Here is a 27,203-nt window from a genome sequence, read left to right on the forward strand (position 1 = left end):
CATTTAACTCTCTGCACTGTAGTAACACATAGATGTCATTCACTAGTCTCTGTTCATAGAACAATCTGTCACTTAGTGGTCATCCCTCTAATAATGCATGTTTACCCTGATCTGGGCTGGTCTTCAGTCAACAGACACCTCAACAGGCCTAGCTTTTCCGGATTGTGACAGCCTAGCCAAGCTTGTGCCCTTTTGTTTGGGAGCCCAGGGGCTCCTCCTCACTAGAGACAGGCAGTGGAAGGGAGTTATTTAACATCTGGAAAGATGTACCACTTGTGCTGTTATACGGAATTGATATCATCTGGTGGGTCACAGCTTCTGGGCAAAACAGTAGGCACGTCTCTAGAACACCTGTTTTCTGGGTCATTTCGATTTCCTTCTCTGACAGTACCAATCTTAGGAGGTTAGGGATGAGCCAAAGCTATGCCCTGTGTTAATTTTATGGAGTGTTTTGATTCAAAGCAGATGGATTGTGGATTATCCATAATCTTTGTGGCTTATGTTAGGATTCATAGAATCATATTTGAAAGAGACCTTGGGGAGTTATCTGCCTAGCCTCCTACATGGTACAAGAGTTTCTTTTGCAACATTCCCAAACAATGGTCAACCCAATGGAACCAGCTCATGAAGCAACCCATTTAATTTCCAGACAGTTCCAGTTTTTAAATTCTTCCTTATTTAGAGCTAAAATCTATCTCTGTCTATCCAGCTATCAAACTCAGAGATCTTTTCTCAGCCTGAAGTCTAGGCAGGCTTTCCTGGGGCCACTTCTCATCAGTGGCTCCTGCCTCGAGTTACCTGGTCAGCCTGACCCAGACCTCCCAACTCCTTTGATTATATAGACCTACCCAGACAAGCAGAATCTTGAAGGGCTAAGTCTAGGGCTGGAAGTGACCTCCAAGACCATCTAGTCCCACCTCCTTATTTTACAGATGAGGAAACTGAGGCCGAAAGAGGATTATCCAAGACACACAGATAGCCCGGATGTGACCTCAGGTATCATGTTTCTAGTTCAGTAGAACGGTGCAGCAATCTTTCAATGGCACCATGCGACTTCCTCATGAGTGATCACCATTTTCTTAGGAATACAGAAGAAAAGATACCCACACATGTATATGTATGTCTATCTATTATAGAAAGATAGATATATAGATGGAGCCTGTCTAGCTCAATCATTTCATTTTATAAAAATGAAGAAACAAAGCCACAGCAATATGGAGTGATTGACCTGTGGTCATTTAGGTGGTAAGTCATGGGACCAGGAATGGAACCTGGGCTTCTGACAGCAGATCCAGCATTCATGGGACTGCTTAGAGCCTGGAAGGGAAGCCATGTGAGCTCTGACATTCACATCTTAGAGTTGAGGAATCTGAAGTTCACAGAGGTAAAAGAAAAGCAAGCACATAGGCATAATAGGGCCCACAGCTAGTGATGGAGCCAAAATTCGGCCCCAAGTCTGCCCAACTCCAGGCCCAGCTTTCTTTCTGTTGTTTCTTCTCAACATTAGAAGGAATAAAATTGTGATGATAACTTAGTTCCATAAAACTTCATTTCACAGTGAAAAGGAACATTGCGCTTAACAGGTTTGTGTCCCAAATCTTTTACTTCCCAGCTACGTGATGTTGGACAAGACACTTAATATCTCTGGACCTCAGTTTCCTCATCTGGAAAACTTGATAATAACACTCATACTGTGACTCTCATGGGATCATAGTGAAGAAAGTTCATTGTAAGGTATAAAGTACTATAAAAATATTTTATTTTTATTAGCAATAAAAAGGTTATAAATGAGCACTTGGTTAAGTGATATTATTATAGAGTTTTACAACTTTATGAGGTGTTTTGGCTATAATTCGTTAACTATGTTCTTATGAAATGATAGTGTTTGGGACAAGATCATAGTAGTATATAAAGGATTTAGACTTAGAAGGGACTATAAAGATCATTTGGTCCAATACCTTCACTACAGAGAGAAGGAAATAGGACCCCATAGGGGAAATAGGGCCACGTAGGGTCACAAGAATAAAACTCGATGTTTGAACTCAGGATCCCTGATTACAAATGCAGCTTTTCTGTCACTGTTCTGCAGAACCAATGTCTGTCTGACAACATCTGTGAGAATCATATGCTTGTCCGATGGTGCAATTACTTCCCAACCTCTTCACAATGTTAAACATCTCTTTTTCTTCTCCCTAAATGCTATGTGGCATAGCATAGAGCGACCGCCTTACCTTAGGAATCACTTAGGTCCCAAATTTCACGGATAAGTCCATTGTTAATAACTCAGAACTCGTTTGTCCAAGAGGAACCACATCATCTGTAGGAGTTAGGCTCCTGACCCAACCCACAAAGTCTGTGCAAACCAAAATATCCTAGGGGATCATGGGTCTCCATGGGTCATACTAGAAATCAACCCCCATATTTTGCAGACAAGGAAAAGGAGGAGTCATAAGATCACAGATTTAGACCTGGAAGAGACATATAGGAAGTTTGTGGGGTCCAACTTTCTTATTTTACAGGTGGGAAAACTGAGGGGAAGTAATAGGCCAAAGATCATACTGCTAATAAATAGCAAGACTGGAATTCAAAGCCACATATTCTTATTCCAGCATTCTCCCACTTCTGTCCCATCAGTGGGATTCAGTAGTCCCTGACTACCATTAGTAACAGTGTTTCTATAGGATAATGTTTTTAGAATTCCAATTTGCAAAGCAATACATACATACTCACACACACACACAACACTAGAATCCATTCCCTTTTCATCTCTGCTTTCGGAATATTTCTCTCTCTTCACGGCTCAGCTCCGGTACCGCTGTGTCGCCTTTCCTGATATTTTCTTTGCCCCCTAACACACCGCAGCTACAAGTTTTCTCTCTCCTCATATTTCCTGGAATATTTTGTCTGGATCTCTCTTTTGCCCCAATGACTACTACTTTGTGCATGTCATATCCCACCTGGTTGAATATAATCTCTTTGAGAATGGGAGCTATGTCATGTTCATTGTGTCCCCAGAACTGAGCCCAAGTTCCTAAATAAATGTTTGTTGAATGGAATTGATCTGTCATTCCATGTTCCAAGTTCTAAGGGCCCTTCCAGTGCTGACCTTCTGGCTTTGGGGACCAAATTGGGTCCCTGTCAATTTTAATAGTCTTAGATTCCTGCCAGCCTTTCCTCTGCTGTCTCTTAAAGGTGATCCCTATTTGCCCCATCAAGTTAAGAGAATTGCTTACATATAAAGTGGGAAAAATAGAGTTCAATCAAGGCAAATGTGGGATAAGATAAATCAAGCAAATAAAGCAAGATGCTAATAGTGGGGATCACTCATCCAGGTGGTGATCGGCTTTAAAAAGAAAAAAAATGTGATACAGATGTAACTATAAGAGTAGGACCAAGGCTTGTAAACCTTAGAAAGTAATGCTTGCTCTGTAGTGAGCACAGATTGGGCTGCAAGGCCCTCCAGGGGCCTCACAATGAGAAGAAAACGTGGACAAATGGAAGAGGGCTTGAAGACAGCATGAGAACCCCGAAGGTTTTGAGCAAAGGAAACTATGCTTCCTTAGGATTGCATCCTTCAGTCCTATGTTAAGATTCTCTAACCAGCTTCTAGTCAGGCAAGTCAGGCAAATGGACATTAATCCTTTTGTGATTTTTGCACACACATGAAAGGCCTTTGATTACTTGCTAAGGAACTAGGCTAGGAATTCTCAATGTGGACAAAAGCAAGCAGCCCTGCCCCCTCCATAGAAAGTAAGCTCCTTGAGGGCAAGGACAGCTTTTGCCTTAGCATAGTGTCTCGTGTATTGTAGTGAGCGCTTAATAATACTAATTGCTCATATTATCTTGCATTTAAGCTTTGCAAAAAATTTTTACAAATCACATCTCATTTTATCCTCGTAACAACCCCAAGGAAATAGGTGCTATTATTTTCCTCATTTTACAGGTGAGGAAAGTGAGTCAAATACTGGTTAAGTGACTCACCTAGTGTCACACAGCAAATAAGCATCTAAAGCTGGATTTGAACTCAGGTTTTCCTGACTCCAGGCCCAACATTATGCCACCAGTTGCCTTTGAATTAAATCAAGTAGGTGAAAAGAAAGTTAAGTGTAAAGGACTTTGAGGAGGGAGAAAGTACTAATGAGTGAGGAGATTGGAAAAGGCTTTACAGAGGAGATCATACTTGAGCTAAACCTTGAAGACAGAGATTGATGCTAAGAGGTAACGCTGGGATGGGAGTGAATTCTTGGCAGGAACCCTTTCTTTGGTGACCTCACATTCCAAATCTAGTTCAGCCTTAACCTTCCCCAGATCCTTGTCTCCTCTGCTCTCCCCTGTGACCTCTGGGACTCTTCCCTACTGATAACAAACTCCCCTTCAGACTACCTTTTTTTCCTTGCACATTCCTACCATCTTCTGGTGCTCACAGAGCCCTAGCTTCCTCCTGAAGACACCACGTGTCTTGATACCCTCTGCAGATTTAGCTGCTCCTTATCTACAACTCCCAAATATACAGGGCCAGTAGGCAGTGTTGGATGAGTTAAATATCACCTCTTATTTTTACTGCCTTTGTGACCTTTGGCAAGTCACTCAACCTCCCTATGCCTCAGTTTCCCCACTTGTAAAACAAGAGTGCTTTCGATAGTCTCTGATACTCCTTAGACTCATAAGCTCATAGATCTAGAGTTGGAAGGGTCCATCTAGTTTCATCTCAACCTTCACTTTACAAGTGAACAATTTGAGACCCAAGGAAGTTAAATGAATTTCCCAAGGCCACGCACCAGTAAGTAAGCAGCAGAAGTAAGATTTGAACCCAGGTCTACCAACTTCAGAGTCAGCATTTTTTCCTCCCTAGAGCTTCTGCTCCCATTGTCTGTCAGTATCCACCTCTCCTCCTTTAACATTCACTCCATCCTGTCCACATCCCCACATGGCCCTCAGGGAACTCTCCCTCTTCTTAGTCTTCTCCCCCCTAAATCATGCCCACTTTGAACCTTCTCCCAGTTATTCAGCTTCCTCAGCTCCCTTCTACCTCTGTGATCCTATAAAGCAAAATTATGCTATGTCAATATCCTCATGTTCAGGTTGACTTCTCTAGGAGGGGATCATATGTAGGTAATGGCGAGATGGTTCGCTGTCGGTAGAGAGGAAGAGAGAAAGAAAAATAATGGAAAGACTTTCCTAAGGATAAGTGTTGCCATTCTCTTAGTCATCCAATAGAAATATCATATGTCTACTATGCACAAAGCCGTGTTCTTGGCCCTAGGGTAAACAGGTCTAGCAAATCAACGGTGAGAATATCTCTTCAGTTAAGTCAGAAAGCATTTATGAAACCATTACTATGCACCGGTCACTATGCCAAGCACTAGAAATACAAATTCAAGCAAAAAGAAAGACAATCCCTTCCATCAAGGAACTTACAGTCTGACAGATGAAAGTAATATATTAAAGGAAACTGACAAGTGAGGTGGGGTGTGGAATAAGCAGAAATAGAAAGAAAGGGGCCTGATAGAGAAAGTCCAAAGAATCACACATGGGACCTGGAGTCTCAACCAGATCAAATCTAGTCATTCCCTGTCACCTTGTGTGATTCTTGTCCCTCTCCTTCCATAAGTCCTCCTTCTGAAGGCCCTATTCTAGGTCTCTCAATATTTGGGGGTTACCAATGACACCCTTAGGGCTGCTGGTTTTCACTCATTTTTTGCTGCATGAGTTGCCTATCTCCCTTTCTGGTCTTAACACATCCTTGATGATGACATTTATGCCTGCTTTATCCAAGGGGGGAATGGTCTACTTACACCCATCATGAGTCTTTCTCTTGTCCTTTGAGTCACCCCAATGTCTGATTCTTCTGTGATTGTGCTGTCCCATGACTTTAGCCATAAAGTTTCGCTGGGGGAATACTGATATTAAAAAGATGATCTTTGCAAGCAAGAAGTTTCATATTGCCTCAAATGAAATCTAGCCCAATCTTTTCCTATTTAATTGCAGGCCAAGTTTTTTGTCCCCCTGCAGAGCCTGGTACAAGACATAAGTACTGATATACAACTCGATGGACTGCTTGTCCAACTTCACATCAGAATCTGTCACCCATTCAAATTTCCTGTGTTAAATTTCCTATGCCCACATCTTTTGAGTGATCACAGGTATCATTGAGGAAGCTCTGCAGTAATTTAGGTATTCAGGTACTCTCAACGAGCTTTCCAGTCCAGGAAGTTATCAGAAGGTTTTCTGAAAGAAGGCTATGGCATTTTATCTTGTAGAGATGATATTATAGTAAATAATAGCTTCAATGAGAAGAGTATCTCACCCTTAATATGGTGAAAGGGATAGAAGACTATTTTTATGGGAAGATTTTCATATAATCTTTCCCAGAGGCAACGTTCCTTCTAACTAGATGACTTTGTTATTCTACAAAAACCTCTCCTTATTCTGAGAATCCATTTTGAATCTGAAAGATATTTTTGAGTGCCTGTTTCAAAATAGTGGAATTCTAGGGCTGGTAGGGACCTCAGAGAGCACAAGATCATGGGCCTAGAGTTGGAGGATGATTCAGAAACCAACTAGTTCAGCCTCCTCATTTTGCAGATGAGGAAACTGAATTTCAGAAAGGGGAATCAACCTGCTAACAATTATGTGGTAAGTCAGTGTTAGAGCCAAGATTAGAACCCAATTTTCCTGATTCTCAATCCAACACTATTTGTACATCATAACATGGCTACCTCTCTACCTAGAAGCAACATAAGATAGCAAAAAGAATACTGGACATGGAAGCAAAACCTTGAGTTTGAGTCCTGGATTTTCTGCTTATTAACTGCAAGATTTTGAGCAGGTCACAATTAACTGAAGCCTCAATTTATTCATTTGACAATGTGGATAATGGGCCAGCTGGGTGGCACAATGAATAGCGCACCAACCCTGGAGTCAGGAGAACCTGAGTTCAAATCTGGCCTCAGACACCTGACACAAGCTGTGTGACCTTGGGTAAGTCACTTAACCCCCAATTGCCTTGCAAAAAAAAGAAAAGAAAATGTGGATAATGAATCTACCACCTACCTCAGAGGCTTGTGTAAAGCCAAGCATGAGCAGCTTTCCAGAGGACTGCCACTGTGAACAACTTCAAGGTTCTGATTATATAGGATAGTGAACTCTCTATTTATTCAGCAGTAAATTAAGACAAAACATTCACAAAAATCAAAGTGCAGCATTTACAATGTTATGACATAACAACTTATCTCTAAAATGGCCACATAATTTTCACCAAAGTGGTCACATAGTTTTAAACAAAGTACAATCCTTTAGTAACATCCTTTAGTAACTCAATCATTTGGTAAGTCCTTAATTCAGTCATCCTTAAGGAGGCTTGTCTCCTTAATGGACACAAAGTACAAAGGTCAAACTTCTCCACCCCTAGGTCACAGTAAATCATAATCTTCTCACTCAGCATTAGGTACCCAAAAAGAGATCTTTTTCCTCTTGACCCGAGGCTGGCTATTGGCTTCCATGGTTCCTCTTCCATGGTCCCAGCTCCTGCCCAAATCTATACGACTGTCACTCGGCTTCAAAGGCAGGCAGCTCCCAGTTCCTTGTCCAGTTCCAGTTCCATTTTGAAGCTCACAGTGTCCAGTCCACCTCAAGTCCTTCACAGTTCCTGTTTCTGGGAAGACAAAGCTTGACAGATCCACAATAGCATTCATGCACATTTCCAGCACCATCATCAATTCACTATCTGCCTGTGAAATCAACAGGGACCTACAAACAAGGTCCAAGAGGTCAACACACATCATCAGTAAAGTCTCAGGACCTCCAAACCCCTCCGCCAGGACTTCTGTAAACATACAACCAGAAAATCCTCTTTAAGGGCTTCCAGTGAGGTCCCAGGGCTCCTGTACAAAGTATCACAAACATCAACAAAGATAGAACGAACAAACAGTTCTTCTCAGTTCTTCTCAATTCTCTCCTCAGTTCTCAGTTCTGCTCTCTCCAGCCCGGGGCCTCTCCTTATTATATATGATCGTTTACTCCTCCCCTTCCTGTTGCTGATGCAGCAGGAGTTCACAACTTCTAGGGTTCACAACTTCTGGGATTCACAAGTTCTGGATCTCAATACTTGATACAATCATGAGCTGAGACAAGGTGTTAACTCTTCCTTGCTTGCCATTACAGCTTATTATGAGGGCCAAGTGAGATAACATGGGTTATCTCATTTCTAAACTTCAGGATTCTGTATAAATGTCAACTGTGATTTTGAAGGAGAGCGTGTTGTAGTGGGAAAAGCCTGAGACTTGTCATCAGGGAACTTGGGTTCAAATCTTGCCTCTGATGCTTACAAGTTGTATTACCATGGGAAAGTCATTTCCACACAATTAGCTGGTATCCTTTTCTGTAAAACAGACTTAATGATAGTGACACTACCCACTTTACCAGACTGCTATGGAGAAAGTGCTTTGTAAATCTTAAATCACCTTATAAATGTGTAGTCCAACTCCCTTCTCTTTACAGAAGAGGAAATTGAGGCCAGGAGAGGGGAAGTCACTTTTCCAAGGTCAGACACCAAGTCGTTGACTAAACTGGAACTACTGGTTTCTTGATTGCCTAGCTAGAGTTATTTCTAATATGGTCTATTCAAGGAATGTAGCTTTTTGTTTGCTTTCCAGTGGGAACCTTTGCACCCTCCTTCAGCCTCCATCCCCCTCATCCCCCTCTTCACATCATTAATCAGGACTGAAGCATTGGCTTACTCAGACCCTATTGAAATGCTCTCCTCTCACCCCCACTGACCTCAGGTTTACCAGTTCTGCCCCCTCATCTTCTCCACCCAGAGTTCCCTATTTCCATTCCCTTGGGGGTGATATGGAGGAAAGGACACACCGTTCCAAGCTTTCTTGTTGGCTTCCTGATTTTCCCTGAAGGGAAAGGTAGCCCTGGGGAAAAAGGACAAAGGAGAGAAGAAGAAGGGAAAAAACAGAAGCAGCTTCCAACAGGGTCGGAGGCCATGACCTAATGAATTCCATAACCATGATGTCAACTGATATGACATCTGCCCACACAAGAACAATTTGTACTTTAGCCTTCCTCTGAGACCAGGTACTATTTGGTCCTAATACATGTTCACAGTGTCTGATCAAAGAAAGGACTCTCCTTGACACAGCCACCATACACCCTCACACCCATACGTACATATGTTCTTGTGGGCAAGTCAGATATCTGAGCCTCAGTTTCCTCAACTCAAATACTTGTACTACCTACCTTATAATATGGCTGTGAAGAAAGCATCTTAAGTACCTTCAGGTACAACATAAATGTGAACTATTGATATTATGACATGAGAAGAGAGTCATTAGAGTCATTCCCACCCCCCCCACACACACACACACATACACACAAACACACACACACACTGCCTCTCTGTGGCATGGGCTTTGAAGACAATCAAAATCTTACTCGCACGTGGTTACAAATGTATATATAAATGTGGGAAGGCTTGAAGTCAACCTCTCTTCTTTTCCTTGTCATGAACTTGTAGAATGTCAGAGATGGACAAGATCTTACAATATTGAACACCAGAGCTGGAAAAACCTTAGAGCATTGGATCTCAGAGCTAAAAGACTTTGGAGTATAGAATGTTAGAAATAGATGGAGCCTTAGAACATAAAACCATGAAATGCCAGAGCTAGTAGCCATCTTAGACCATAGAATGTCAGAGTTAGATCATTAGAACATGGAACCCAAAATGTTCAGAACCAGAAGAGGCCTCTACATGGAGAGCAGAGAATGCTGGAACTGGATCGCCAACTTTCAGTACTTTCTCCATGAAGCTTTCCCTGGGCCTCCAGGAGATGTGAACTTTCTTCCTCTGAACTCCCATAGTGCTTTGTAGATACTTTCTTTATGACTATTATCTGATATGATATTAATAGTTCACATTTATGTTGCAGTTGAAGGTACATAAGATGCTTTCTTCCTAGTCATCCTGTGAGGTAGGTAGTACAAGTATTGGCTTATAGTCGAGGAAACTGAGGCTCAGATATCTGACTTGTCCACAGTAACATAGTTAAGTGTGAGAGCTGGGAGCAGAATCTAGATTTTCTGACATCTGACCTCTTTCCACAATCTGTATCTTATGTTATTTATCTCTTCCTTTAGATTGGGAGTTCTCTAGGGGCAAGGGTCTTATTATACATATATCTGCATTTCCTTCAACAAGAAAATTATTTACTGAAAGAGTGAATGATTCTAATTTTAAGTTAAAGATGCTACTAACTTGAAGTGTGACCTTTGCCAAATCCCTTTCCTTTCTAGGTCACAATTTCTTCCTCCGTAAAGAAGGCTGGACATAGATAATCTCTCAAGGTCATTCTGATTATATGATAGTTCTAGTCCTGGAGTTCTGTCACTAGCCTTGTGCGATCTTGGAAAAGTAATTTCCCTTCTCTAGACCTCAGTCTAGAGGGCAGCAACTAAGTGGGCACAGTGGATAGAGTCCTGGGCCTAGAGTTAGAAAAGCCTGAGTTCAAACCCATTCTCAAATTCTTACTAGCTGTGTGATCCTGGATAAGTCACTTAACCCTTTTTGCCTCAGTTTCCTCATCTGTCAAGTGGACTGGAGAAGAAAATGGCAAACCATTCCAGTATCTTTGCTAAGAACACCCCAGATGGGGTCACCAGTCAGAAATGACTGAACTACAAGAACAAAAGACCTCAGTTTCCCAATAATTATACTCACCTTGCTGTAGAACTTAATGGTTTATAAAATGTTTGTCCTAACAACTCTGTGATTTAGGTAATCCATGTATTATTAGTTTCACTTAAAAGAGAAAATGAGATTCAGAAGAGTTCAATGATTGTCCAGAGTCAGCTAGCTAAGTGCCAGAGACAGGATCCAAACCTAAACCTCCTGACCCAGGCCCACCACTCCTTTCCTCTACACCACTGCCTAGTTGGTTTTCAGGACCTTTCCATCACTCCCATGACCCCCATTATTCTGATGGGTGAGTGGCAGATCTAGAGACCGACTCTGAAGTATCCCAGTGAGGATCCAGGGAGATCTCCTGCTGGGCTAACCCTGTCTTTTCCCCAACCCTGTGTTTTCTGTCTCTTTCCCCCACCCCCTCCCTCCATCCACCCCAGTGTGTGGCTGTGACCTGGCCCAATCTGGCTTCTTCTTCAAGAACCGTGAGTATATCTGCACCCAAGACTACCAGCAGCTCTATGGCACCCGCTGCCACAGCTGCCGGGACTTCATCACAGGCGAGGTCATCTCCGCCCTGGGCAGGACCTATCACCCCAAGTGTTTCGTGTGCAGCTTGTGTAGGTGAGTAAGCTGGGTGGGGAGGGATGGGGACAAGCCCTATGGAGGCCATCAAGGAAAGAAGCTATTCCCATCTTATCATTTATTGGTTGCATCCCATTCAGCATCTCAGAGCTGGAAAGGAAGGACCTTGGAGGGCATCTAGTCTAATCTTCCTCCAGGTACAAGAGCCCCCTCAGTTACAGACATCATCCAACTTCAGTTCAGAGACTTCCAGTGAAAAGGAATCTATTCTATTGTTGGACATTTAATTATTAGGAAGTTCATCCTTATATCGGGCTGGTCTCTTATCTTGGAACTTTCCCTGCTTTGGGCCTAATTCACCTTTCTGTACCCATATTTTATCCCTAGCCTTCTGTTGGGGTAATGATGGGCTTGAGGTAGAAAATTAGGAGCAATTCACATAGCCTATGGGAAAGAATTTTTTTTTTTTGTGACAGAGGACCAGATTTGAGTCATAATCTTAGAGAACAATAAAGTACAACAGAAATTACATTGATTTTGGAATTAGAAAGCCTGAGTTTTGAGCCAGACCTGCATTTGATTAGATCTTGGTCCCAAAACTAGCTATGTGACTTCAGACAAGTCACAGAATCAAAGAATCTTAGAATTTAGAGGTTCCTTAGAGGTCATCTAGTCCCACTTAGACCTACACAGAAACCTCTGTAACAACCCCAATTAATGGTCATATATCCTCTGCTCGGAGGACTTATTGCCTTCCACAGTGGCCCATTCCATTTTGGGATCATTCTAATTATTAGCAAATTCTTCCACATGTTGAACTTAAATCTAATTCTCTACAGCCCTCTGGGCCCAAGTTCAGAGCAAGTCTAATTCAATTGATCAGTAAACAATTCTTAAGAATTTAAGAATGCTATGTGCCAGGGATTGTACTAAGCACTACAGATACAAAGAAAGTAAAAAAAGAAAAGCCAAAAAGCCCAAGATCTTTTGCATCCAAGAAGCTCACACACTGGTAAGAGAGAGAATGTACAAACAACTACATACCCAAAAAATAACGGAAATAGGAGATAATCCAGAAGGAAGGTGCTGGGGGCAGGAGAGCACTTGGTGGGGAACCTAGAAAGCCTTCTCACAGAAAGTGACACTGAAGCAGAATCTTAAAACCAAAGAAACTGGGGCAGCTAGGTGGTGCAGTATATAGAGCACTGGCCCTGGAGTCAGGAGGGCCTGGGTTCAAATCCAGCCTCAGACACTTGACACACTTACTAGTTGTGTGATCCTGGGCAAGTTACTTAACACCAGTTGCCCTGCTTTTCCCCTCAAAAACAACAACAACAAAAAGAAGCCAAAAGGGGAGGTAGGCGGAAAATGTCCAGGCATGGGAGATGAGATGGACGATGAACAAAGTCAGGAGCTAGTAGGTGCTGCTGTGTGTGTGTGTGTGTGTGTGTGTGTGTGTGTGTGTGAAGAACTCTTCCATGCAGCCATCCTCCAAAAACTTGAAAACAGCTCCCATAATCCTTTAAGTCTTCTCTTCTCCAGGCTACTGACCCCTGTAAAGCACTGACCTTAGGCCCTTTACCATCCTGATCGCCATTCTTTAGACCCACCCAGGTTTGTCATTATCTTTCCTAAAGTGTAGTACAGGGAAATGAGCACAATGCTCAGAGAGGCTCTGACCAAGGCAGCCAGACCCCATAACACTCTATTAATTCAGTATAAGAGACATAATAATTAATGCGGTTTTTTGGTTGCCATATCACCCTGTTGACTCATATTATGCTTCCAGGTCACTAAAATCTCTAGTTCATTTTCTTCAGTAACTGTTTTCTAGCCATGCCTCCCCCAATGCTGGACTTGTGCAATAGCTTTTCTGAAGCCAAATGTCGTGTTTAGCCCTGTTAAATTCAATCTTATTGAATTTTGCCAGGCATTCAAGCCTTGACCTCTCTTGGCCCCAATTTTCTCCTCAGTAAAATGAGCAAGTTGAACTGGATGATCCCTATGCCCCCTTCCAGCTGCACCATTCAGTGAGTCTGTAAATAGGAGTCTGGGCCAGGAGAAGCTGGAGCTCCCAGGGCAGCCAAATCAAAGGGGCCAGCTAGGAGCTGGGGAAAGAGCTGGAGCTTTTGGGGAGAATAGCATGAAACCTGGGAAAACCCAAAACACAGGGGGAAGATATATATGTCTTGTGTAACCTCCCTCTCAAGAGGGCATTTTTTTTTTGTGGTGGAAGAGAGTTACTGGCCACTGATCAACCAACCAGCAAACATTTAGGAAGCACCTATTATATGCCACATACACTATACTAGGTGCTGGAGATAAAAATACAATAATAAGACAGTCTCTGTCTTCAAGATGGTCCCATCCTACTAAGGGGAGACAACATATTCCTGGACAAATAAATGTGGACACACACACACACATGTGTGTGTATAACTATCTCTACCTATATTGAGGGAGGGGCACTAACAGCTGCTAGTATCGAATAGCCTCTTAAAGAAAGGGACAGTCCAAACTTTCAAGGGAGTTGGGGTTCTAGGGGGTGGAGGTGACGAAAGGAAACCATTCCAGGCCTGGAGACTAGCCTGTGATAAAGCTCTGAGATGAGAGGTAGAAGAAGCCAAAATCATATGCAAAGAAATTATGTACAAGAAAGGCTAGTTTGGCCAAAGAGCACAGGAGAGGAATAACATATAGTCAGTCTAGAAAAATAGGTTGAAACAAGAGTGTGAAAAGCTTTCCTCACCAAACAGAAGAGCGTGCATTTTAGTGTGAAGTCAATGGGGAGCCAATGATGTTTCTGGTATGGTCACATCTTTTAGGAAGATTAGTCTGGCAGCTGGCAGGGGGCAGATGGAAAAGAGGAAGGACTGGATGCCGAGAGAATGACTGCAGTCACTCAGCAAAGAAGCAAAGAGGCTCTGGACCAGGGAGGTCGTGGTGTGAGTAGAGAGAAAAGGAAAGATTCAGGAGATGTAGAAAAGGTAACACTGACAAGATCTGGCAGCCGATCAGAGAGCGTGTGTGTGAGTGAGAAGGAGGAGGTGAGGACAGCTCTCAGTCCTGCACCTGGGTACCTGCAGAGCAGTGACATCCTCAGTAGAATTAGGGAAGTGAAGGCTAGGAGTGGAGCTGAAGAGCAGAGAGTTCTTTTGGCAAGGTGAGGTTGGGGATGCCTGTGAGACATCCAGGTGAAGATCTTGCATCAGGCATTTGGGGATGTAAGATTAGAGCTCAGGAGAGAAATGCGGGTCGAATGTGAACATCTGGAAGTCTGTTATGGGAGCAGAAGAGCTTTTCAAGAGATGATAGAGTGTAGGGGGAAAGAATGGAGCCCTGGTGTACACACCCCTGCATGGGGGACAGGATACAGATTTTGGACCTGCAAAGGAGATGAAGAAATATTGGTTTTATAGGCTGGGAGAAAACCATTGTAGGGAGTTGTCCTGAAAACCCTGGTAGGAGAGAGTGTGTGCAGGAGCTTCCTCATCCAACTCTTCTGATGGAGCTGTGACTAAGAGAGTGAGGATTACATGGAGGTCCTACATTAGCCCCTTCCTCTGAACCCAGGCTCTCTTTTCCATTCCTCATTCTGTAAAGTCAGAAATTCAACCTGACATAAAGGAGTCTGGATGGACCAAAGCCAGTATTTCCAGGGCAACTCAACCTGGCCTTCAGCTCTATCTTTGATTACAAAACCAGGTGATTGATGCTCAGAAGGCTCCAGCCTGACCTGTGTTCCTCAGGGAATGGTTGTCTACCAGCCCCTGGAGTTCCTCCTTCCAGAACCCCGGGACACAGGCAGGGGGGCTGCAGCCTTTGACACACATGAACCTCCAGGGAAAGGGAAGGGCTCTGGAAGGGGCCTGAGTGCCTCCAGTGTGGCCTTGCTTCTCTTAGCCCTATGTATCCACCTCCCGACTAAGGTGGCTGTCAGGTTCAAAGAAGATCATCTATGTAAAATGCTTGGCATATGAATTGATATAAAAATGTCACTCATCATCAGAAGCATTATATCAGCTATTCTTACTGCTACCACACTCATCATTTGCCATCAGTAAGTGGTTTTTTAAGCATCTACTGTTGTCTGGGTACTTTGCTAGGTGCCAAGAATACAGAGAAAATCAGCCCCTAAAGTCCTTACATGCTATCTGGGGAGACAATATATACACATTGTATATATAAAAAAATAAATATATTTTTAATATATGAGATATATTTATATACATAAATATATAAAAAATAAATGCAAGGTAGTGGGGGAGGAAAAAGTTCTAGAAACTGGGAGGAGAGTCAAGGTAGCTCTGATGAAAGAGATGGCATATTTTGCTGAGCATTGAAGGATATTAGGAATTCATTGAGGTGAGGAGGAAGTCCATTCCAGGCACAGGGGACAGCCCATGATTATTGTTATTTTGGTCTAAGGCATGGTGAAAAGAGAGTAAATGGAGGCAATGAGAATGGATAGCTTCTTCAAGAATTTCAGAAGAGGAGGAGAGAAATTGGACAATGGCCTCGAGAAACAGGAAGGTGTAGTGAAGGTTTTTTTTTTTTTAATAACGTAGGAGACTGTGACATGACCTGCTGAGGAAGACAGGAAGAACTGGGAATGAGGGCTCTTGTAGAGGGCATGACCTTGGTAAGGAGAAGGTCTACCCCAACTTCAAAAACTAGAGGCAAGGAGGAAGGGATGATGTCAAGGAATTTTGAGATGAAGGGAAGGGTAGAGGAGAGAACTCAGTGCATGGCCTCTATTTTATTAATAAAATAGGCAGCTAGGTGCTGCAGGAGATATACCCCTGGGCCTAGAGTCAGGAAGACCTCAGGTACTTACTAGCTGTGTGACCTTGGGCAAGTCACTTAACTTCTCTTTCAGTTTTCTCAACTATAAAATGGAGAAAATAACACCTATTTCCCATGGTTGGAAGGATCAAATGAAATAATATAAAACACTAAGCACAGTGCCTGGTATGTAGTAGGCACTTAATAAATGCTTGTTTCCCTCATACAAAAGTACAAGGAAGGTGAGGTTATCAATTGAGAAGGTGGGGAAGGGGAGGTTTAAGAGATTTTAGAAGAAAAGGTCTGGAACACTCTCCTTGGGGAGTGAGTTAGAGGAAGAATTCGGGAGACTTTCTCCAGTTTTGTTCAGTGGTATGTGAGCAGGAGCAGAGGAAGTGAATGGTGAGAGTGATCCAAGGTAAAAGTCTGGCAAGGCATGGGTGGTGGTAGGACAAGGAGGCAAGTCATCTTTAATAACTATATATATATATATATAATAACTGTAATATACTAACTATATATTAATAACTGTAATATACTAACTATATACTATAATATTAATAATTTTCATTAATAACTATAATATACTAACAATAACATTTATTTGAGTACATTAAGGTCTGCAAAACATTTTATACATATTATCTCATTTTATCCCCATAACAACCCTAGGAGATAAGATGAGCAAACTGAAGCTCAGAGAGGTTAAGTGACTTGCCCAGGGTCACACAGCTAGTAAATGAGGCTAGATTGGAACTCAGGTCTTCCTGACTCCAGGTCCAGAGCTCTGTCTACCTTTCTACCTAATCACCTTATGATTTGACAGTAGATTTTAGTATGGAGTGGACATAGGGTCAAGATTCAGAAGGGACAAAGTCATAGCATGACAGAGGTATGACCTATGAAAAAACTGAGTGGGGAGAGGGGTCCTTGGGGAACATGGAAGCGGTCCCCCTGGGGCGGTCTTCTCAGTTCCTTCCCCTTGGTGGGACTTCCTTGAGCTTGCAGTCAGCTGGCATGGTCTTTGAGAACACAGGGTCACCTGAGGAGGCATTGGGAGAGGATGTCATTGGATATTATAATCCTCTGTGAGCCCATTAATCATCATGTCGGTGACTGTTCCTAATTGTCACCAGGGGAAAGTCTAATAGGTGAGATGGGACATACTCAAGGGAAGACTGAAATAACAGTAAAAGACATAAATCACAGTTCACAGCAGCATTAGGAGAGCTGTCACAGGCCAGGAGGTGATTAATTGCCAGCGTGTGGCTCAGAACATAAGGTTGTTGAGCAGAGGGAGTTTGGAGGAGGAGCCATTGCTTTTAGAATTATAGGCGGCCTGGGGAGGTGGAAAGACCCACATGGCATTAGCTGTCCTGAGTTTTGAGCCCAGCTGTGCCACTTATAGCCATGCGACCATGGGCAAGTCAGCCCACATCCTTCCTCGGGTCTATATTCCTACATTCATAAGATGGGGATGATGAACTCTTTACAAAGCACCTCAAGGGGTTTGTTATGAAGTTTTGATGGGCCTGAAGTGCATTGCAGGCCTTGAAGTACTACATAAACGTCAGCTATTATTTTTATTGCTGCAAAGGAGGATAATGAAAAAAGGCCTCACAGAAGAGGTGAGTTGGGATTTGATGACTCATTAGGACTTCACTGAGGTAAATGGAGGTTGTGACTTGCCCAGAGTCACATGGTTATTAAGTATCTGAGACTGGATTTGAACTGCAGTCTCCATGACTCCAGGTCCAGTGCTCTATCCATTGTGCCATCTAATGTGGCAGCATCTAGAAAGGTTGAAGGAGAGTTGGGTTAGGGTTATGAAATCAGGGAGAAAATAACTCTTATTAATATAGCACTTTAGTATTTGCAAAATATTAAATTCTCAACAGTCTTGTTAAGTGGTAGACAATGCAAGGATTGATTATCTACCCCATTTTATAGATGAGAAAAATGAGACCTTGAGAAGTTGAGTCATATAGCTACAACTTGTCTGAGTCAGAACTTGAATCTAGGAGTCTTGACTCTTATTCTTTTTATTTTGGGGGAGGGGGCAGGGGGATGGTCGTGGTGGTGCGAAGGCAATCCGGTTTAAGTAACTTGTCCAGGGTAACCTGGCTGACAAGTATATATGGCTAGATTTGAATTCAGGTCCTCCTAACTCCAAGACCATTGCTCTATCCACTGTACCACCTAACTTCCCTGACTTTTTCTTTCTACCACTCTGTATGAACAGAGTGTAACAAGATATACTATACTTGCATAGATCATGACCAGCCCATCTTCTAATTCAATTCATTACAAGATACCCTCCCAAGGCTGGGCAGCCCCCAGAAATAGAATCACAGAATATTAGAAGTAGGAGAAAAAAATTTAGGAGGAATCTTAAGACATAAATTATCGGAGCTGGGAGAGAACTTAGAACATAGAATATGAGCCTAGAAACAGAGCTGTGCTGGTAAATGTCTAACAGCCTCTGGAAAAATGGACAGCAGGACACACTTTTACATACAATCTCCATTATTTTCTCCATCATTTTCTTAAGTCTGGACAATCAACAGTACAACAAATCAAGCTCTTATTGGTAATATTAGTCATTTCTGAGGTGTAGACGCTCAAGCTGAAAATTAAATGGCCAGTCCTCTTTGAGGAAAGATGACTTGAGCTGGTTCCAGCACAAAGGAGCTTAGAGACTGCCTTAAAGATAATCCACCAAAGCAGTTTGATCAAGTGGAAATGTCACTGGCCTAGGCATTTGGAAACCTGGCTCTGCATTGCAGCTCAGATCCCTAATTTTCTGTGTAACTTAGAAGTCTAGAATCTTTTTAAAAAATTTATTATAAACCTAGTACACAAATAACATAGCAGCCAGGTGATACAATGCAGAGTGCCGGGCCTGGAGTCAGGAAGACTCATCTCCCTGAATTCAAATTTGACTTCAGACACTTAGTAGCTGTGTGACCCTGGGCAACCCACTTAACCCGGTTTGCCTCAGTTTCCTCATCTGTAAAATGAGCTAGAGAAGGAAATGGCAAACCCCTCCAGTATCTTTGCCAAGAAAACCCCAAAGGGGGTCATGAGGCTTCAAGTATGACTAAAATGACTAACAACAACACAAAGAACCACCCATCCATGAATTAATAAATAAGTCCTATAGAAGGAGCGGCTAGGTGGCTCAGTGAATAGAACACCGGTCCTGGAGTCAGGAAGACCTGAGTTCAAATCCGGCCTCAAACACTTAACACAAAAACTAGCAGTGCGACTTTGGGCAAGTCCCTTAACCCCAATGCCCTCCAAAAAAAAAAGTCCTAAAGAGTTGACTGAGGTACATAGGAGTTAAGTGACATGCCCATGGCCGCACAGTTAGTAAATATCAGAAGCAGGTTTAGAACCCTTTGTTTCTTGACTTCAGACCCAGCATCTGTTCATCCATTGTGGCCATATGGCATCAGGTATAAACTGAATAGCTACCAGTCATTTGTGAATTAGATCTCACAATAGGATGGTAACCATACTAACACAAACATTTAAGTATATAATAGGAACAAACAAATCTAAACTTCCTATTTGTAGTTCAGAAAAATTAAAGTGTATATTAATGTTAGTAAGAAACAAATCACCCCATTTGTTTCTTTGCTTACTAAATTTTTTTCTTTTGCATATTTTTTCAGATTGTGTTGCTGATATATAACTGTAGTCAGTAAATATAGTTATTTTGGTCCTGATTTCTATATTCTGCATCACTAGATGTGACTTCTTGTATATAACCATATTCTTCATAGTTGACGCTTCTTAAGCCATAGTGATATTCCATTACCTTCATATACCATCATTTTTTAGCGATTCCTCTATCCTTTGGTATATTGATTTTTCCCAGTGTTTTGCTATTATGAATGATGTTGCCAGGAATATTTTTGTATGGAGAGGTTTTTGGTTTTTGTTTTCTCTTGCAAACAGCCTTGGTGAATAGTCCTAAGAGAAGGGATCACCTAAGGAAAAGATATAAGTTTTAAAAATTCTTGTTATATAATGTTATATTTCTTTGTTAAAATATTGCACCGATTCCGTTTCATCAATGACACACAGGTGAGACTATTTTTCAGTAGTTCAGACAACATCAAATTTTACCATTTTAAACTGTATTTGGTAATTTAATAGATGCAAGGTAGCCTTTCATTTCTCAACATTTTTTCAGGTGTTGAGTGATTTGTTTTCTTCTAGAACTATCATATACTTTAAGCATCTGTCACATTAAGGAGTAGATCTGGTTCTTATAAATGTGTGCCAATCATATTTGACTTTTATCGGTAATGTTCATAGCAAAGGTTTTTTTTCTCAATCTGTTTTTTCTTTATTCTATGTTTTGCACAAACTCTCCATTTAGATATAATCAAACACATTTATTTTGTCTCCTATAATTTCTTCTCCTTGTTGAACAACCAAATGTTTCTCATCTCTCCATAACTGATAGGCATATCATTCTATAATCTTACTGTACTTTATTAAACTATTTGTTTTGTGAAATAAAATAATTTTATATGCAATAAGGTTCTAATATTCCTTGTATCAATAATATCAATCCTATCTCAACCTTTAACATGTATTACACTAAAGATAATTCCTATGTCTTATGATATTAGCTCAATGATTTGGCAAAAATTCTATTTCCTCACCCACTTCCTTGTTTGAAATGGGAAATGACTTTGGAATTTCTTTCTCCACTCCATTCTCTTTATTGTTATTGTTGCTGCTGAGTCCTTTTCAGTCATGTCTGACTCTCTATGATCCCATTTGGGGTTTTCTTGGTAAAGATACTAGAGTGGTTTGCCATTTCCTTCTCCAGCTCATTTTACAGATGAGGAAACTGAGGCAAGCCGTGTTAAGTGATTTGCCCAGGGTCACACAGTTTATAAGTGTCTGAGGCCAGATGAACTCCTGGCTCCAGACCAGGTCCTGTAGCCACTGTGCTACCTAGCTGCCCAGTCTCACTCGTTTTACTCTTTTTTTCCTTTTAGTCTTTATCTGTAACACCCAAAGTCAATATGCTTCTCTCTTTTTCTCTCTTCCTTTGTCCTCCCACAAATTTGCTTGTATAATTCAGCTCCTAATCAAAGCCATGTTATTGTTCTCATGTTATCCCCAGATGGTTCAACTAGTTAAGCACAACTGGAAGAGCCCACTTTTCTCTGGCTCTGTGCTTTTTTGTCTTTTGTTGTGTTTTAGTAATACTTATTAAACCTGGCCTTACGGCTGTCTCTGCACTTCACAAATTGTTCAAACTCTTGTGAATTCTCAAGCGGCCATCTTTTGGTCTTCAGAAAGTTCATGCTTGAATTTTGAATGGAGGCTTTCACGATTTGGGTGTATGATACTCCGGTTTCTTCAGTTATTTTTCATGTTATAGAAAAATCTAAGCAGGTTTTAAAGTTTGTGATTTCTTTCTTCTTTGGCTGCTTGTAAAATAATCTCCTCATCCTTATTGCTTGATAATGGTTTATTTTCTTTAGTTTTCACTCTGACCTGTAGTGTGTGATTTTTATTATCTACTCTTTTTTTTGGTACAATTTACCCAAGTAGTCCAATTCTTTTCTTTCAGGAAACTGACAAATTAACGTTTCCCTTTTTATTCTGTCCTCTTGATGCATCATTTTCATCTGCATAGATTCTAAATGTTTTTCCAGTTTTATAATTTTATGGTATGTTTTCTTCTCTTCTACCATTCTATTCTCCAATGACACAATTTGATATTTTTATTACCAATTAAATAGACTCTATTTGCTTACATTTTCACTGATGTTTCTAAAATGTTACATTTCATCTTCAAATTATCCAGAAACTTTTTATTCCTACTCATTCTTCCTTTAGTTTCATTAGTTAGTGCCTTGAGAAAATCTAGGGGTTTTTTTTAGTGTTTATTTTGGCATTGTTCAAATTTATTTTTTTTTCTTCTGGCATATTTTTTCTGTTTCTTTGAAGTCATTATATTCTTCATAGTATTAGAAAGCTTTTTTGTTTATTTCTTTGAGTATTATTTTCCTAAAACCAACTTTATTTTGAAGATTTCTACTAGTTTCCTTGATAACATTTCTATTTCCATTTTTCATAGTTATTGAAGAACTAGTTTCTTTTGTGACATCTCACTCCTACATATTCTCAAAAGTCTCCAAGCCTTGAGTCTTAGAATACCAGAAATTATAGAGACCTTATACTTAAGCAGGAGTTTCCTCTCACTAGAACATGACCAGCAAGTGGTTACTCAGTATCAGCATTATGACCTTGAGAGACAGGGAGGGAGCGCATTGCCTCTAGAAACAGTCCGTCCCATTTTTGGACAGCTATAATTATTAGTAAATTCTCTTATGGTGAGCCAAAATCTTTTTCTTAAAAGAACTGAAGTTTAAAGCTTTATTCCTTAGAAACTACATTTACCCTGTAGGGTTGGAAAAGATGAAAGTCTTTTCTAGCTCTGAAATTCTGTGTTTTAAGGTTCTTGTGTTTCTCAGCTCTGAGATTATGGGTTTCTGTAACTTAGTCCAACTTTGTCACTTTATGGATGGAGAAACTGAGGCATAGAGGCAATAAAATAATTTGCCCAAGGTCCCACATCTAATGGGTAATAGAACCAATCCCAGACTATTCATTAAACCATGATTACCACTTACTCCCATATCTTAACCAGAAGCATTCTTAATATTTACATACTTTAAATACTTCCCCAAGCCCTACCCCCTTTCTCAGAATCATTGTGAGATGAATATCATAATATTCCTGCTCAGCAGGTTCCAGAATATATCTGATAGGGTCTGTGTATCTTCATGCTCTAAAGAGGCAGTGTAGAACAGTGGGAGAGCAGTGCACTCTTATGACTTGGGAGTCAGAAGTTGTGGTTCCAAATCCCGATATACTTACCACCTGTATACATTTAGGCAAGTCGTTTTCTCTCTCCAAATTTCCCTTGATTAAGGCTGTTCAAGAAGAGAGAGATAACGACATATCAAGGTTATTATAGAAGAGATTCCTGCCCAGGACTCTGTCACCTCTGAATTCTCTTTCCAATTTTACTTGCCATGATTGTAAGAGCATCAGCCTGGGAAGCAGGATGTCAGAGTTCCAGTCCTTCTCTTCCCCTGATAAGTTTCGTAACAAACCATCTCCTGTCCCTAGGCCTCAGTTTCTATATTTACAAAATGGGGATAGTTATGCTTGCCTCACTTTCCTCATAAGATTTCGCAAGATTAGGATGAGATATTGTAAACTGATTACTTTAAAGCACTATATAAATGTGTTATCATTAGGAAGTATAGTATGAAGAAAAAGCTCTGACTCCTGAGTCCAGAGGTCCTGGGACTGAATCCTAGCTAAGCCATTCATTGCCTTTGTGTCTTAGAGCAAGTCATTTTAACTCTCTTCTATAAAATGAGGGGATAAGACACAATGATCTTCAATGTCCCCTCTAGCTCTAAGCCTATGTTTATTATTATTTCAGTTCTATGACATCTAGACAGAAAATAATTAGAAGATGGGCTGAATTTCTTACTCTTCCCATTTACAGGAAACCCTTCCCCATCGGTGACAAAGTGACATTCAGTGGCAAAGAATGTGTTTGCCAGACATGCTCCAACTCCATGATCAGTGCCAAGCCCATCAAGGTTCACGGACCAAGCCGTAAGTGTGGACCTCGTTCTGGTCCCTCTTGTGCCTAGACTTTGTTGTCTCTGAACACTGCCCATTTGTGGCATGCATAACCGCTGTGTGACCCCACAAGAGAGTGGGCATGTTGTCTATAAATGTGTTATTAGGTGGCCTGCGAGGGAAAAGTTGGAATTTTCTTTTTTCTTCTCAGAATTAAACCATCCAGCCAGCTACCTTCCTTTGTAAGCCAGTCAGGGCAATGGTAGAATGAAGCTAATTTTCTTGTTACTGGAAATGCCGATTAGAAATCTGAAAATCAAAGCATTTCACTCAATGTAGCCTGATGTGTTTGTTGGTAATGTGCCTAATTAGAGCATATGGACCATGCTCATGTTCTCCAAACCCCACACCAGGGAAAATAACTACTTATTACTGAACAAAGACCATGGTACTTTAGTGAATCTATTACTAAAATATGTGGGTACTCTGATACTAGTCAAAACCCCTCCACCTGTAAAATTCTTACCCATTTTTAACCATTATTTTTAAACAAAATAATAATGATAATAGTAGATGACTGATCAGTCAGTCAATAAACATTTACTAAGGGGCGGCTAGGTGGCGAACTGAATAGAGCACCGGCCCTGGAGTTAGGAGAACCTGAGTTCAAATTCGGTCTCAGACACAACACAAAACTAGCCGTGTGACCTTGGGCAAGTCACTTAAACCCATGTGCCCTACTTTTCCCTCTCCAAAAAGCAAAAACAAAACAAAACATTTATTAAGTGTTTACTGTGGGCCAAGTACTGTGCTAAGAGCTGAGAACACAGTACCTGCTTTCAAGGACCTCACAGTCTAATGGGGGAAACAACATGTAAAAAATTATATACAAATAAACTATATACAGGATAAATTGGAGAAAATCCATGGAAGGAATGCCCTAGAATGAGGGTGATGATAACCCTGCTAACTCCCCCTGCTCAGGTCACACCGGTCCTGTTGTATTGGCACATTTTAGGAAGGACTTTGACAAACGGCCAAAATAGGACAACAGGGATTGTGTTTTGTATGTTAAACAAAGTAAAGACATTTGGTTTAAGAAGAGATGGATGCTTGTCTATCTTCCTGAGAATTGGGAGACTTTGGTTCAAAACCCAGGTCTGCTGCTGGCTAGCTTGATGATGGTAGTTACCTACCCATCACTTTCTGAGTCTGGGCCTCAATTTCTAACTTCTAATTAGAATTTCTAAATTCTAGTCAAAGGAAGGGTTCAGACTTCATGGTCTCAAAGCTCTCCTCCAGCTCTGTCATTCTGGAGCTTCCTTACACAATTCTAATTTGTTGGCAGTGTACAGTCTCAAAGATAGAAGGAACCTTAAGGGTGTTATCTAAGTCAACCCTAGAATCTCCTCTAATGATTATACCTCCACTTGCATTCCAGGAATGAAGAAATAACTACTTCTAGATCACTCCCCACTCTACTTTTAAATTAAAATTAAGCAAATATTTATTAAGTACACATTAGCAATGTGTACTTAATAATGTATGCAAGGCACCATACAACAGGTTTCAAAGACAAAAATGAAACAGTTTCTGCCTTCAAAGAGCTTACAATCTACTAGGGGTTACAACACGTAAACTGGTAAGGAAACATGATAGTTGGAGGAGGGAGAGAGACATAAGAACTAGGGAATCCAAAAAGAATTCTCAGTGGAGATAGCACCTAAGCTTATTCTTAAAGCCAAGGATTTAAAGATGAGGGGGAAGTCTATTCAGGGTATGTGCAAATGTACAGAGGTGGAGATGAAACATGAAGTTCAGGAAATGGGTAAGTTGTCCAGTTTTGCTGGATCATAGAGTTCATGGAGAGTGGTATGAAACAAGGCTGGAAAGGTAGACAGCTGCCAGCCTGGAGAAGGCCTTAAAAGCTCAGACTGAGACATTTGTACTTTTCCCAGAAGCAATGAGGAATTACTGATGTATGGCAAGAATTTTATCTCAAGAAAAATTATTTTGAAAGCTGTATGTCATATAGATCAGGGAGAGGAGGAAGTGGAATTAGAGAATTAAATTAGGAGACTGTTGTAGTAGTCCTGGTGGGAGGTGATGAGAGTCTGAATTAGGGCGGTGCCATCGTCAGTGGGCGAGAGATGTTGTAGAGGCATGAGTCACATGATTTGTAACTATTTGAATGTAGGAGGAGAGGGAAGTATCAGGGATCACTGAGGTTTTGAGACTGGAACCATCCTTCAGTTGAGGGCCACACCAACCTCCCAGTCCCTTAGACTCACAAACTGTCAGCCTTGATTCTTCATTATCTCCCACACCCCATGTCTAATCTGTCACCAAAACCTGTTGATTTCACATTTGCAACATCTCTCAAATATGTCTCCTCTCCTATGCCACTGACCCCACTCTGGTGCAGACTCTTACCACCTCACACCTGGACTACTTCATTAGTCTCTTGGTAGATCTGCCTTCCTCATGTCTCTCCCCAGTCTGATCCACTCTCCATTCAGCCACCAAAGTGATTTTCCTAAAGTAGAGATCTAACCATGAAGTTTTAAAGAATGTGATGGAGAAGAATGGAGATATGTCCAGCAGAAGGTCAATAAACTTTTTTTTTTACTTAATAAAACTAAAGCCCTTCATAACCTAGCCCCCTTCTACTTTTCCAGTTTTATTATTTACTCCCTGCCACATACTCTTGGATTCAGTGACATCGGCCTCTACACTGCTCCTGAACAAGACGCTCCATTTCTCTATTCCGGTAGTTTCTCTGACTGTCCCCCATACCTGGGATTCTCTCCTCTTCATCATCTTCTACAGGCTTCTCTGGCTTTCTTTAAGTCTACAGCAAGCCTTGGCCAACCCTTCTCAATTCTAGTGCCTTCCTTCTTAATTATTTCCTGTTTATCCTGATCAAACCTACCGTTTACTTGTTGTCTCTCCCTCTCCCTCCATTAGACTGTGAACTCCTTGAGGGCAGGGATTGTCTTTTGTGTCCCCAGCACTTAGCAAAGTGCTTGGCATATGGCCAACACTGAATCATTGTGTACTGATTGAATGAGTCACTCATACTCTCAACAGAAAAATGGCAAGGTTCTTGAGAGTAAGGGGCAGTTAGGTGGTACAGTGCACGGAGTGCTAGCCCTGGAGTCAAGAGAACCTGGGTTCAAATCTGGCCCCAGACACTTATTAGCTTTGTGACCTTGGGCAAGTCACCATTCTGTTTCCCTCAGTTTCCTCATCTGTAAAATGACCTGGAGAAAGAAAAGGCAAACATCTTCAGTAACAAGAAAACCCTACAGAGAGTCAGGCATGACTGAAACAATTCAATAATATATCTTAAGAGCAAAAGCTGTCTTTTGCTTTTGTTTGTACCCTTGTCACTTGGCATGGTGCCTGGTCTACATGGTAGACACTTGAAAAGAGCTTGTTGATGACTGATTGGCACACTAGTACCCACAACATAAAGAAGGTATTTAGGAGAGGTAAGTTTAAGGGG

General features: G+C 41.3%; 1 protein-coding gene across 1 annotated transcript in view; it reads left to right on the top strand.

Annotated features, from left to right (window-relative positions):
• ABLIM3 (actin binding LIM protein family member 3) overlaps positions 1–27,203 on the top strand; it is a 171,417-nt gene that overhangs the window by 66,252 nt on the left and 77,962 nt on the right. The window contains exons 3-4 of the mRNA XM_069102334.1: positions 11,128–11,311; positions 23,616–23,728. Of these exons, the coding sequence (XP_068958435.1) occupies positions 11,128–11,311; positions 23,616–23,728 (297 nt within the window). The remainder of the gene's footprint in view (positions 1–11,127; positions 11,312–23,615; positions 23,729–27,203) is intronic.

Source organism: Petaurus breviceps, unplaced genomic scaffold, assembly GCF_028583685.1.
Source record: "Petaurus breviceps papuanus isolate PSGF00001 unplaced genomic scaffold, PetGlider_PUasm1.0 551, whole genome shotgun sequence".
NCBI lineage: Eukaryota > Metazoa > Chordata > Mammalia > Diprotodontia > Petauridae > Petaurus > Petaurus breviceps.